Source organism: Hemicordylus capensis, chromosome 6 (assembly GCF_027244095.1).
Source record: "Hemicordylus capensis ecotype Gifberg chromosome 6, rHemCap1.1.pri, whole genome shotgun sequence".
Classification (NCBI taxonomy): Eukaryota; Metazoa; Chordata; class Lepidosauria; order Squamata; family Cordylidae; genus Hemicordylus; species Hemicordylus capensis.
The window spans coordinates 67,842,871-67,857,056 of record NC_069662.1 but is presented as its reverse complement, the minus strand read 5'-3'; the positions used below and the strand labels follow the sequence as shown (position 1 = coordinate 67,857,056).

Below are 14,186 nucleotides of genomic sequence, written 5' to 3'. Positions count from 1 at the left end.
TCTAAATGAATTTGTTGGCATATAAGTAGAAAGAAATGCAAGCAAGTTCTAATTCATTACTCACTGCAGAGCTATTCCTTAGTGAGTTTTGAAGAATACCTTGTGGTTATGTAAATTTGGGGGATTTGAACCTTTTGGGAAATGAACCAGCCCACTTAAGAACATAAGAAAAGCTCTGCTGGAGAACATAAGAAAAACCCAAGGCCCATCAAGTCTAGTATCCTGCTTCATACAGTGGCCAACCAGGTGCAGTACATCTGGGAAGGCCACAAGAATGGAAAATAAGACAACTGCCCCCTGCCATTGGTGTTCAGGGCATGCCACTTCTGATCCTGGTGGAAGCCACGATCAGAAGTCAGAATCACTTACTTGGAGGTATGTATATTTTCTAAATAAAGAGGAAAACCAAAAGAAAACAGCATTTCATAGGGCACTGTAATGTGCACAAAGAAGTTGTGAGAGCACAGACAATTAGTTCTAATGGTCAGGCAACTTGCCTTATACAATTTCAACTTTTGCACAACATGCACTCTAGCACTAGCATTTTGAAGATGCAGGAGGGCCTGTGCTGCACAAAATGCCCATACAATGCTGTGCAGTATGTGAGCCATTAAGAGATCCTTTCTGACATTTAAAATGAATTGTCCAAAGGGTCCAGATAAACCAAAATAATGCCAGTTCAGCTCAGTTATTGGCATCTCACTACACCCTGGACAATTTCCCCCCCTCAGAATGAACATCCATCTCTTCAAATTAAATGCAGCAGCAACAACAGCAACGACAAGGAAAAGGAGTACATTAGGAAGCTTTATTGCAAGATGTGTTTACATTATGTGGTGAAAGTGAATTTTGGGTCCAGGTCAGTGGAAATAATGGAAATAATTTCAACCTTGCATGGCACTGATTTTTTCTTTTAAATCTAAAAGGCAGGAGAAGTTTGGAAGCAGAGACAGATAATGAGTATTTTAATAAGGAAACTTCTCTGTGTTATATACTCAGTGTCATGCCAAAACTGCATGAAGATGGCTACAAATTGTCAATGTGCTTGGATGTAGTAAATTCAGGAAAAATGCAATTCAAGTTCTTATGAAGTAAAACTGTGAGGACAAAAGAAAATCCTGGACAATTAAATCAACATTTGACAAGACTTTACCTACAATCAGGAAAACAAAACAAGTGTATGTGTGTGTGCGCGTGCATGCTGCAGGATATATATTTTCCCATGCATGGCTTCCTCTTAAATTACAATTCACAGAATAACACTGTTGGGAAAAAAACTTATTTTACACTATGCTACACACAACAAAAAACTAGTGACATGTACACATTTTTACAATAGTTGTCCTTTGTCCTTTTCTAATTTACAACTATTTCTTTTTTACAATTCTCAGCACACAGAAAAGACTCAAAGTTCAAAGACAATCCTTAAAAGGAGAAATGCAATCCACCATGCCTTTTCTTTCACAAAATTCTTTGATTTCACAGCTGATAAAATTTACTGTTGGGTAGTTATAAGCAATGTTTTAAGTAACCAAAAGCACACACAATATTTCCAAATTAATGAAAAGGAATGGGGGTCTTTTTTGCATGTATGTAAATCTTGAATATGTTCCTTTGAATAATTTATATGAACACCTATTTAAGTACATTTGAATGCCCCCATCTCATTTGAAAAGCAATGGTTGTATCAAGTGAAAAGATAGAATGGTCCATTTGAAGAATTTTGTGAAAATTAATTTTGGTATGTTCACACAAAAAACACCACCACAAACCGTCATTTCAGTCAGAATAAAACACAAAGCACCCCATGCTTTACATAACAGGCCGAACTAGACATTAGGGGCAACTGTGTGTGTGTGTTAAACATGTGAGATTGCCCTATTGACCTATAAAATGTGAGTGGGAGAGCTACTTTTTATACCAAAAGAAGTGCATAGAGGAGAAGTGCAAGGGAAAAGTGCATGTTCTTCCTGCCTTGCTGCACTCAGATGCTTTAAGCAGTTTCCTCCATGCTTGTCTCAGTTCTGGTACTGAAGCTTTACTGGAGAAAAACTGGTTAAAGCAGCAGAGTGTTGTGAAGATAGGTGGAGGAGAAGTGAGTTTTGCCCCACTCCCCTGTGCAGTTCTTTGGACATAAGGAGCAGACTTGTCTTGCTCTACAGGGAAAGGGGGTAATCACAATGTTTAGCCTTGTGGCCAACCGCAGGACTGCAGTTTTTAATTATATTAAAATCCAAAAGCAACAGTATTTGCATTCCTGGCCAACATTTTGTTTAGCTTTGCTGATACTTTTGAGTGTACTGTGAAAGAGAAAGGGCTGGGGGATGCAGGGGATGTAGGAGATGCAATAGTGGTTACACCTCTCAATATTAGATGGCAAACATATTTACAACCTGAAGAAATTCATTTCTAAACCCCTTTTACCATTCTGAATCAAATGTTAACAATAAACGGAGGTCAGATATCAATGTTCACTGAGGTAAAAGCTATTTGAGTTTTTTTCTCTTCAAATTATAGCCCTTAGAGTCTCAACTGTACAGTGCTGCATAAAATAAAGGGCTGACAAAGAAAAAGGTACAACCTTGGAGGATCAAGATGCTTAGAAGCTAGGATAGAGTTGCCGTGCCCCCTGGAATTTTGGATTTCACCCAGATTATAAGCATCTCACCCAGATTCACCCGGATTTCAGCTTCATTTTTTTTAAAAAAAGCTAATTTTGTAGAAACGGAGTTATGGAGCAAAACGTGCAGTCACTCTTCTGCTCTAAAATTATTTTCAAGCCAATTTTCATAATTACACCCAGATTTGGAAAGCCAGACTATGGCAACCCTAAGCTAGGATCTGCGTTGTGATCCATAGAATCCCAAATGCCATATGTCAAGCCTTTTCCATGTACAGCAGATTTTCAGAATAAGAGCAAAGACTATCATGTTGCTTCAAAAAAAGAAAAAGAAAATCTCATTTATTGCATTGCTACTTTTGGTGCACCTTTTAAATTCCTTCTTGTTCCTCTATCCATGCAAAACAACCCTTCTTCATATTACCTTTTTTAACAGAATGTCCTACACATTTGTTGTTCAGGAAGACTCAAAAGGCTTGTGAGCAAATTACAGGTAGGGCTTATTGAATAAATAGATTTCCTTATACAACATCTGAAATCTAGTATGTGTATGTTTGAACCCACAAAGCAGTTATGTATTAAACATATGTGTTTCAATGTGTTATTACATTTTAAAGCATATTCTCTAGGATTTCTTGGATATTTCTGCTGCCCAATGGCTCGGTAGGGACTTGTGCTTGCAGTGTCTTGTTGCCATTGACAATGATCCTTCAGTTTGGAGAGAAAGGACTCACTTAGGTGTTGCTCACTTCAAAACCCTGGAAGCAATATTCCTTTGGCAGCAGCTGATAAATGCCCTATCTACCTACATATCAATGAAGCCACACCTTGATTTTGTCTACCTGTAAGGTTTTCACAAGAAGGGTACTGTAATTCTACTATGTGGCTTATTTTAATGTATTAACATACTCACTGCCAAGAAATTACACATGCATCATGGGACTAAAACAATATTGGGCAGATGTACAAGTTTTCTTATGGCAGTAATACATTAAAATGAGCCTCATAGCAAAATTGTTGAAAATATTAAAGGCAGACAAAATCAGTGTATGGGTTCCTCCACTGATATAGGCGTTTCTTCAGATAGTGTTTACCGGCCTTGGATGCAGACAGGGAGATTCATGGATATATTTCACTAGGAGCACTTGAAGAGGACTGTTAATCCCAGAGAACAAGAATAGTACCCTCTGGATACAATTAATTTATTCTAATAAATGGGAGATCATAGTTGGTATCCAGAACAAACAAAAATAAACTAATAGGTTTATTTCCTCACCCCTGCAAATACAAAGGCAGCCCCATGTAGAATGTTTGTGAGGAGAGAGAAAGGCTTAGGATTTATGAGGAGCAGAAATGGAAATGCAGACATGAAGTCTCAAGCTGACAGTTGGGACTCCCCCCACCCCCCGACATCTTTATAATGAGATATTTTACATCCAAATAGGGAAGCCCAGATTGAGTCAATGTCTTCGGGAAAGGCCTTTTTAGGATTTTTCAAAATAAATTCAGGAAATCTATTGTTGAAGATTCCCGCATGTTTCTTTGCTGGCTATGAAGATTACGCAGGAGATGAGGAGAATGAAGACTACAAGGTTGGTATTAGAATTAGTTTTATAACTAAACAAATTATTTCCTCCCCATAGCATGGCCCTCTTATACAGCATGTCAGTATAATGGAAAACTCCCCCCCCCCCGCATTGTAGAGGGAATGTACAAGAAAGGGCATTTTCTAATTATACTGTGCCAGTCTACTTTCAGAATGCATTTTGCAAACTTTCATTGCACCTATTATGATCAGAAGATCCTGACTAAAAGGTTTTGTTTAGGTTGTTGGTTGCTGAGGAAACAGCACTCACCAAATGCTCAGAGACATATGTTACCATATTCTTCTTAAACATTGCTGTAACATGAATCCTCAGCTTTTGCTGTTGCCAGTAGCCTATGCAGGTAGTGCATTAGAGCATGGAGGACCTAGCCAAATTGTGTTTCAATGGATATGATTGCATAGGCTAAGGGTGTGCATGGAACTGGCTGGCTTGGTTCAGTTTGGGTGCGAACTGCACCCGAACCTGACTGGGCCAGTTCGGTTCCGGACCCCCCGAACCCACTCCCCAGTTCAGTTCGGTCTGGGGTGTGTGTGTGTGTTTCGTGAATTTATTTTCTTAAATTATAATTTTTAAAAAAACCTGTAGCCCCTTTGGGGGACTTCCTAAAGGCTGGGGGAGGGGTCCTGCAAAGGTTCCCCCTCCCCCCGCTGGCCTCTTAAGTCACCGCCATGGCCCATCCCGGCTTATTTTTTAAAAATAATTTTTTAAAAAGGCCACCCAAAACAAAATGGCCACCATGCATGCTCAAACGGCCATTTGAGCATGCGCAGTGGCCATTTTGTTTTCGGCTGCCATTAAACAATTTTTAATTAAAAAAAAAAGGCCTCCACGGATGCTCAAATGTACCCTGTGAGGTCCTAGGCCTTGCCAGGCCTTGCAGAGGCCATTTGAGCATGTGTGGCAGCCACCACACTGATTTTTGCAGGCCTGTCCGGGATGGGCTGCGACGATGACTTAAGAGGCTGGTGGGGAGAGGGGGAACCTTTGCAGACCCCCCCATGGCCTTTAGGAAGCCCCCCCGGAGGGGCTACAGGTAATTTAAAATAAATAAATAAATAAATTGCGAACTGGAGAGGGGGGGTTGGTTTGGTCCGCAGAGTGTGTGTGTTTCAGTTCTAACCCAAATCCCTGAACCTGAACCCCCAAACCCTGAACCCCCGAACCAGTTTGCACATCCCTAGTGTAGGCCAGTACAATATTTCAGTCTGGAAATCAGATTTCATGCCTTAATGGTGAGAACATCATGAGTCATTGAATTTCCCCAGCTCTGTTGGAGCTGCCACACCTATAAATCTCCCTACAAATCAAAGGTATTCTTTTAATTGAATTGCCTTTTGTGTCTTCATGGTTTATGGTGGTTCTGAAAATGTAGCTGGCAAGGAGTTTTAGCAGAACTCTAAAGTAATTAATTTAGAAGGCTTGACACTATTAAGCTTTGGGATTAGGAAAGCAGCTTACTGATGTATACAAAACGTCTTCTTGACCTTGGTAAAACCAGTTTTGTCTCTCTGGTTAATTCCTGGCATACTGCTAAAATTTATACATACATTCACCATTAGTGCTAAGAGATAGGAGGTATTTTGTGCTATCCCTCTGCATGTGTGCTATTGTATAAAATATACATGTATATGTTTGCAAGTGGTTCCAGTACCAAAAAAATCATAGAATTCCACTAGAAAACAATGAGTTCCTGTAAAAAGGTCTTTCCTTCGTCTAGGACAGGATGAATGAAAGTTGAAGGCACCGGGACTCTGTAGGCATATATGTATATGCATGTATGTACATGCACACACATACTCCGTATATACACAAATGGACATACATTTTTACATTCTTTGGTGGGTGCACATGTTGTCTTTAAAAGTTATAGTTACTGTTACAAAAATGAATTTGCCTATTTAAAGGACTGTCCCTTGACCTGACAATACACAGAACTTTACAATTACTACAACAGGCCACAAGGAAAATGAACATAAACACCTCTTATATGATACAAGATAACGCTATTATAATTTTATGTTCTCTCTTGTATGTCTAATAATTACTGGTCTATGACTGTAATAAACTCAATTCAATAAAGATAACTGAGAGAAATCAATGCAACATGACAGAACAAGCATTATGCAATTTTCAAATCCTTACATTTCCTGCCTTAATTTTGCAGTTATACATTATTTGTATTAGCCCTTTCTATTGTATTTAGCCTGCTTCGATGTTACAAACACGAATTTGAAAGATTATGGCATACAATGTGCAGCAACTGGAACCCACAGGTATATGATAAGTGAATGGCTGTCAGCAGTGTGTGTGTGTGTGTGTGAGAGAGAGAGAGAGAATGAGAATGAGAGATTCTTCTTATAACTGAATTGGAAGCTTCCATCACACTTGCATCTCTGAAGTGCCCATCAGACCCAGAGCTTTGGCTTCTTCAGGTGTTAGTCCACTCTTTAGTGTCCTCCTTACTGAGCAGTCAAAAAACAGAAAGATGCATTGATTATGCTTATTAATTTAATACAGAAGTATAATTAAACAGGTATAGAAACAAAACATGATGTTCTTGAAGAGTACATTTTGTGTTTTTTATAGAGCAGTATCTATAACCCAGCTAACTGAGCAAAGAGGCATCTTCTAAAGTGGTGATTATCTTATATTTAGCAATGGAGATCAACTGGCCCATTTCATCCCCAGCACAGCATCCCACCAGTGGCTGCTGCTGGTTGCTCTTTGTGTTTCTTTTAGATTTTGAGCCTTCTTGAGACAGAGTACCATCTTATTTATTAAGATTTTTTCCTTTTAGGTATACTACCTTGAGAACTTTTGTTGATAAGCGATGTGGAATCAAATTGAATTGCCCTTGAAGCATTTTATCTTTTATCCTGCATACTGTATGTGTACATATAAGACACAAAAGGACGAGTAGCTCTCCTTACTGGTTCACAGAATGAACTTACATGACTTCCTGTTTGCTCTTGATCTCTTCCTTTCTCTAGGCACTGCCCGCTGACTTGGCACTTGCGTGGCAGACTTGACAATGCGATCCATTATTTCATCTGCTGCATCATCTGTAGCATTGGGTGAATCGTCATTACCAGCATTCAATGAAGCAATGCGGCCTGCAAAATGGAAAGCACAACATTCTACAATTTTATATTCCATATTGTACTATCATATTTATTTTCAATTGTCTCTTCAATGAATAAGAATATATGCAAATATTTTAGATATCACCATCTACCATGGATTTGGCACCTTCTTTGTTGGTTCCTTTCAATCCCCCAAATAGATATTTTAGTAGGCACCATTTAGCCTTCATGCTTAATCCTCAGAGGAAAATCAAGGAAGCATTATTTATAGAGAAATTGAGACCTGACATTAATACTCGGGAGGTGCTGGCCGATGCCATAAAGTTTATTAGCCTCTGAGAAGTAACAGGTGATTCCCCCTTTTCTTTCTCCCCCCACTTTTGCTCATTATCTCTCCGCCAGTCATGGAACAGAGTGTTATCACCTCTAAGGAATTTAACACCTGGGGAACGAAGGAGGTTTTCATCTGTGCTCATCTGTTTTCTTTAACTTAGGATGGTGTGTTAAACCGAAATGTCTTATGTTTTTATGTTTACCAACTTTTAGGGGGGAGATGCACCAAAAAAGTCTTTTTGTTGAGAGTTGGAGTTAACATGTGCATTGTATCACCAATATATTGACATACAAATTTAAAAAAATATTTTCAAACTAGTGTTTGAATAAATAACATTGTTTAATTATTTTTACCTGTTATATTGGGCCAGATTTTTTATTGTTGCTGGTTTTGTATTTCACCACTATGCAAGTAACAATAGGACATTTGTTATACTTGGGTTCCCTTCCTTTGCCACAAGTAATTGCAAGAGTAAATATTTGACAATTGTTCACAATAAAATATTTCATTTATACCAACAATGTATTTCAAACAAACACAAAATGTACCAGAAGCTTCATTTATGTCAAGACCGTGCTTTTTTACTTTACATATTCTCAAAATAATAATATTTAGATAAAACCAGAGCATGTACCTTGACTGGCTCTGCTTCGAGTGCGCACACCTAACACACTGGTGTTCTCCCCACTTGAAGATGTCGTCTTCAGGACAGCCTTCATGTTCTCATGCTCCACCACATCTTCAGCATATTGCAGCCCCTGTGGCTGGTTCTGAGTTGTAGGAGAACTGCTGGAGAATTTTCCAGACTGTAAGAGAGGAAAATATTTCCCCCCAGTTTTAACTGGCAAAAATTACATGATTGAATTCTAATGCATGACATCAACAAAAGAAAGAGGCAAAATATATGTGCATCTCTCAGAGGTGATGTAAGATGTGATTCTGGATGATGAGTTTAATACATGAATGAGTTTATTACTTATTTATCAAATTTCTTTGTATACTTACTAGCATGCACTCATACATTTAAAATCTTTTAAAAATTGATTATATCTTTCAGGATAGTGTGACCTGAGGTAGACAAATCAAAGGTTTCCAGGATCTACTTTCCCTTGCTATAGCCTTGGGAGCTACCAGCATGCAATAGCAGCTTGGGGAGGCAGAACCAGTCACAAAATGGTAGCATGTACAAAAGTTCACATTAACGGAGTATGGGATTTTAACACCCCCCCCCATATATACTAAATTCCAGGTGGGTTTTGATGAAGGGTGGGACAGATGTCCTCTGTATGAGAGGCTGTTTGGTTGGGGAGGAAACAAGTGAAATTAATTTTAGGTTGTGAGCCCTTTGGGGACAGGGATCCATCTTGTTTGTTTGTTTGTTTGTTTGTCTATGTAAACTGCTTTGGAAACCTTTGTTGAAAAGTGATATATAAAGATTTGTTGTAGTAGTAGTTGTAATGGGAGAGAAAGTAAAAGCATCCTTAAGCACTCTGAGAGATTAAAAATGATGTGGCCATGCCCTCAACAAATAGCCAATCCGATTTGCAGTATTAGCTGGAAGAGAAGGGTGAGAGAAGCAGGCCCAAATGCCTGGAGAGCTACTATACTTCAGATAAGCCTAGAAGGTACCAGTAGCTCCTGAATTACCTAATGCTAGGTACCTACCATACACCACTCTAAAAATCAAGGATATACATTGATATTTGAGTGTTCAATTGAATGTATCAATTGATACATTGAGTGTTGGAGAAGTGCACCAAGATATTTACAAAACAAGCACAGAAAAAAACAGTTTCAAGCTCCATGCAGAGAAAATCCAAGCACCTTAAATACCAATCTTTTGGTCCAAAATAAATTTACGACAAAGATGGCTTCATAATAAAGGTTAATGTTCGTGCAAATATGTAGTAATATGAAAAGTAATAATTCTTACAGAATATGGAACAATACTTGCTAATTTGAAACAAATGCCTAAAGGAACAAATTCAGAATTTGTTTATAAAGGAGCTTGAAGAATCTTTATGATAAACATAAATGACATGCATTTCAAATTTAGTTAGGAAATAGCTAAACTGGCTTTTGGGTGGGCTATGGGGTTGAGATGGCCTTAGTTGACCTGCTGGATTATCTTCAATTAGGAATTGACAGGGGAGTTTGATGATCCTTTTGGATCTCTCAGTGGCTTTTGATGCCATCGACCATGGTATCCTCCTAGAGTACCTAAAGGGGTTGGGAGAGAGAGGCACTGCTTTGAAGTGGTTCTGCTCCTACCTCTTGGGTAGGTTCCAGATAGTGATGCTTAGAGATTGTTGCTCTTCAAAATGAGAGCTATTAATGGGGTCCTGAAGGGCTCTGTTCTATCTCCAATGCCTTTTAACATCTACATGAAACCTCTGGGAGAGATCAATAGGGGATTTGGTGCAGGTTGGTCAATATGCTGATGACACCCAAATCTATTTCTCCATGTCATCAGGAAATGGCCAAACTGGGGGCAGCAATGGGCTGGATGAGGGAGAACAAACTGAGGCTGAATCCAGATGGAGGTACTCATTGTGGGAGGTTGTAACTTAGGAAGTAGCTTAGATCTGCCTGTTCTGGATGGGGTTACACTCCCCCAGAAGGAGCAGGTACGTAGTCTGGGAGTACTTCTGGACCCAAACCTCTCCCTGGTCTCTCAGACTGAGGCAGTGGCCAGGAGGGCTTCATTCAGCTTCGGCTGATAAGCCAGCTACGCCCATTTCTGAAGATAAATGACCTTTGGTGCATATGCTGGTAACATCCAGACTTGACTAGTGCAATACACTCTTTGTTGAGCTTCCTTGTACATAGTATGGAAACTCTTCTCTTTACCCAAAGAGATTATATTACACCCATTTTTAAAGATCTGTACTGGTTGCCAATAAGTTCTGGACGAAATACAAAGTGCTGGTTATTATCTATAAAGCCCCGAACAGCTTGGGTTCAAGGTATTTAAAAGAACACCTTCTTCTTTGTGAACCCTGCTGCCTATTAAGATCATCTGGAGAGGTCTAGTTGTAGTTGACACCAGCTCAGTTGGTGGCGACTTGAAACCAGGCCTTTTCTAGGGTTGCCCTTGGACTTTGGAACACACTTCCTAACAAAATTAGAGCCTCCCCTTCTCTGGATGTTTTAAATTTTAGAGTTTTTATTCTGTTTTAATTGTTAATGTTTTAATTATGGACCACCCAAGGACTGACGTATGGGGAGGTACACAAATAGATTGATTGATTGATTGTTAAATTTATATACCGCCTTTCATTAAAACAATCTCAAGGCGGTTTAAAGCAAAATTTAAAAACAAAATTATAAAAATGCTACAGTTAAAATATTAAGCTAAAAATATGAGACAAATCTGATTAAAACATTTAAGACACAAGTATAAAAACAATACAAAATGCAAAGTACAAAGAGCAGCAGCAGAGACAATCATATAAAAGTTTGGGTTAAAAAGCCAAGATTTAACATGCTTTCTAAAAGCTGTGATGGAGACTGAGGAGCGAATAACCACTGGGAGAGCATTCCAGATGTGTTACACAAAGAAACAAACAAATAGATATGTGTTAATTGAAGAGGAAATTTGGACCTAATGTTTGGCCTGTTCTCTGTTAATGGCCCACTTATATGTGAAAGCATGGAGGATGGAGAAGTAACAGCTTTTCTACATATGATTAGAAGATGCATGTTATCTCAAAGTTCTGTCTCTTGTTCATGCAGCTCATTTTTGCTTGACTGTTTGCTTGATTATCTAACATAAAATTATACATAAATAATCCTTAATATAAGGATATTAAAGAATACTTCTCAGAGGTGTTATAGGATTACAGTTTTTCCTCTCTCCATGCAGTGGTAAGTTGATTAGTGGGGATTGCCTTTGGAAGCTTAATTTTCGCTAAAATGATCTGGCTCTGTGTAGGGAATAAAGTAAGTAAAGTGTGCCATCAAGTCGATTCCAACTCTTGGCGCCCACAGAGCCCTGTGGTTTTCTTTGGTAGAATACAGGAGGGGTTTTCCATTGCCTCCTTCTGCGCAATATGAGATGGTGCCTTTCAGCATCTTCCTATATCGCAGCTGCCCAATATAGGTGTTTCCCTTAGTCTAGGAAACATACCAGTGGGGATTTGAACCGGCAACCTTCTGCTTGTTAGTCAAGCATTTCCCCCCTGCGCCACGTAAGGTGACCATGCAGGGAATAGCTGAGCTGAATTAAATTGCCTATGCTCAGTATGAAGCCCATAAGAAAATAAAGCTAATCATCTTAGTCAGAGATTAAGTCTTTGTCCCCACATACAAGAAGACAAGAGGCAATAATTACTTTGGCAACAGGGATGGGAGAAAGGGCCACAGCTTTATTGGCATATTAACGTAATTGCAGCAGGTCAAAACTCCTTCCTCCACCCTCCCCCCGCAAAAAAAATGTGGGCACTATCTCAGGCAGGAGGTAATTCTTCTCCCAAGCCTTTTTGGGTGATCACACCATGGCTCAGAGCAAATCCGGATACCTGCTTCTCTTGCCAACCCCAGTCAGAGCAATTTCAGAGTCTCCACCCCTTAAACAATCCAGCCTCTGAGGTTGATGAAGCCCCTGAAGTAGGGAAGAGTCCCAGCCAAACTCCAAAGCCAAACCTGTGCTATCAAACCTCGAAGAATCAATTGACCATTTCCCCCTTTGCACAATCACCCATACTCTTATCCCCCATCTGCATTGAACTTGCCAATTCTGACCTAAACAACTTGTCTACAAAAAAGAAAAAAGAAAAAATAGAAGAAGGGAACAGAATAGAGGTGAAACAACTTCACAACTCAGATGACCCTTTCAGGGAGCAAAAAATTAAATAAAAATAAATCCTATCTGGCCTGCAATAGAATGACTAGCTTAGCTCATGCTGTGCCTGGGGTGGGGGTGGGGATGAGGGAAGCTGAAACAGTAAGATGCTGCCAGGGAGGTGCACCTCATCAGCTTGCCATGTCCCACCCCATGTTGGCACCTCTACCAATCTCCCCAAAGCTTCATGCCTCTCTCAAAGCAGGGGTGAGACCTCTGCCACCTGCCACCTTTGCCATGAGGCTGGGGCATGGTGATACTTTGGAGCAAGATTTTTGAACCTTATGACTACAAGCCAGTAGATGGAAACATTAAATTTACAGCCAGTTGGTAACATATACACAAGAAACAGATCAAGTGAAATGCAATTTATTTATTTATTTATTTATTTATTTATTTTTAAAAATCTCTCTTGGGGAGAAAAAAGCATCCATTTAAATTCAACTATATGTTGTATTAACCACTCAGAAAGTCGTTCATATGCACCATAAAAATATATGCATTATATACATTACGTTAAAACATCCATAATTTAAGTGGGAAACACTTGAATTATCTTCATACTAGTATGTGTAAGCCCGCTGTAATAACGGGCTCTAGTGGGGGGGTGTTTTTTCCCGCTGCCGCCTCACCCGCCTCGGGCGCACTCCTTGGGCCAACACCTTTGGCCGAGGTGGCGGCTCTGCCGCCACCTCGGCCACACACTCCGCCCGCCGCTTCTGCTCCTCCTGGTCTCCCGTGGCAGCGGCCGCTGCCATCGGGGCCAGTTGCCCCGCCGCGGCCACCGCCACCTCTGGCCAAGGACTCCACCGGCGGCCGGGTCCAACATGGCTGCCCGTCTCTGGGCGGCCGTATCTTTTTTGCCCGATATGGGCATGCGCTCTGCACATGCCCAGAACGGGCGAAAAAGACACGGGCGGCACGGCCGCACATCCAAGGCTTTTATGGTAGAGGATGGTTGCTATGTAGTTGAATGTGTGCTAGATTGCTGAATGGGTTAACTTTGTAGATTCTGCCACCCAGATACCTCTACAATGCCTAGAGCAGATGAACGTCGGTATTTGCAGGAGTTTCGTTTCCCACAATTACCATGGATAAGGAAATCGTGAATACTGGTTTAGTCATTAGATTATTGGGATTGCAGGGGTTAGGTTCCTGAAGGCCTGAAAATCACAGGGAAAACAGCCAAAAAATGTAAAAATGGGTGAAGTATAGTGCCCAACCATGCTCCACGGGTCTCCAGCTGCCCAGCAATGCCCCCCAGAAATCCAAATTGCTGGATTTTTCTGTGGTTTTTCACAGAGGGAGAAAGGTACTTTTTTGTCCCAAATGAGTCACAAAATGGCTCCTCTTCACATTTTCAGTGGTGGCTGGAAATGACCTCTGAGGTTATTTCCAGCTGTCGCCAAACCATGGATATGTGAAATTAGGCCTTTTGGCCAGTTTTTCCCGCCCATGCTGAAGTCGGGTGTCAATTCAATGTGGGTATCCACCGTGGATACACAAAACCATGGATGCTGGATTCACATATAGTGAGGTCCACCTGTATTACATGAACCATTATCTTCCTTCAGTGAGAGTTCTGACCCCTCCCCAAATAGCCTAATCATCTGCTAACCCTGAAAATGTGGGTATGGTTAGGCTATTTAGGAAGGGGTCAGCACCCTCTTTAAAGGAAAATAATACTTCATGTAATACT

At 40.3% G+C, this 14,186-nt stretch overlaps 1 protein-coding gene across 20 annotated transcripts in view; it reads right to left on the bottom strand.

Moving 5' to 3' along the window:
* Nucleotides 1–794: 794 nt before the first annotated feature.
* The window catches only part of FHOD3 (formin homology 2 domain containing 3), a 663,149-nt gene continuing 649,757 nt past the window's right edge, over nt 795–14,186 (bottom strand). For all 20 annotated transcript variants that reach the window (XM_053259380.1, XM_053259375.1, XM_053259376.1 and 17 more), the window contains 3 exons: nt 8,279–8,450; nt 7,179–7,340; nt 795–6,689 (listed from right to left, as the gene is read on the bottom strand). In XM_053259380.1, coding sequence (XP_053115355.1) covers nt 6,607–6,689; nt 7,179–7,340; nt 8,279–8,450 — 417 coding nt within the window. In that variant the 3' untranslated portion in view covers nt 795–6,606. The remainder of the gene's footprint in view (nt 6,690–7,178; nt 7,341–8,278; nt 8,451–14,186) is intronic.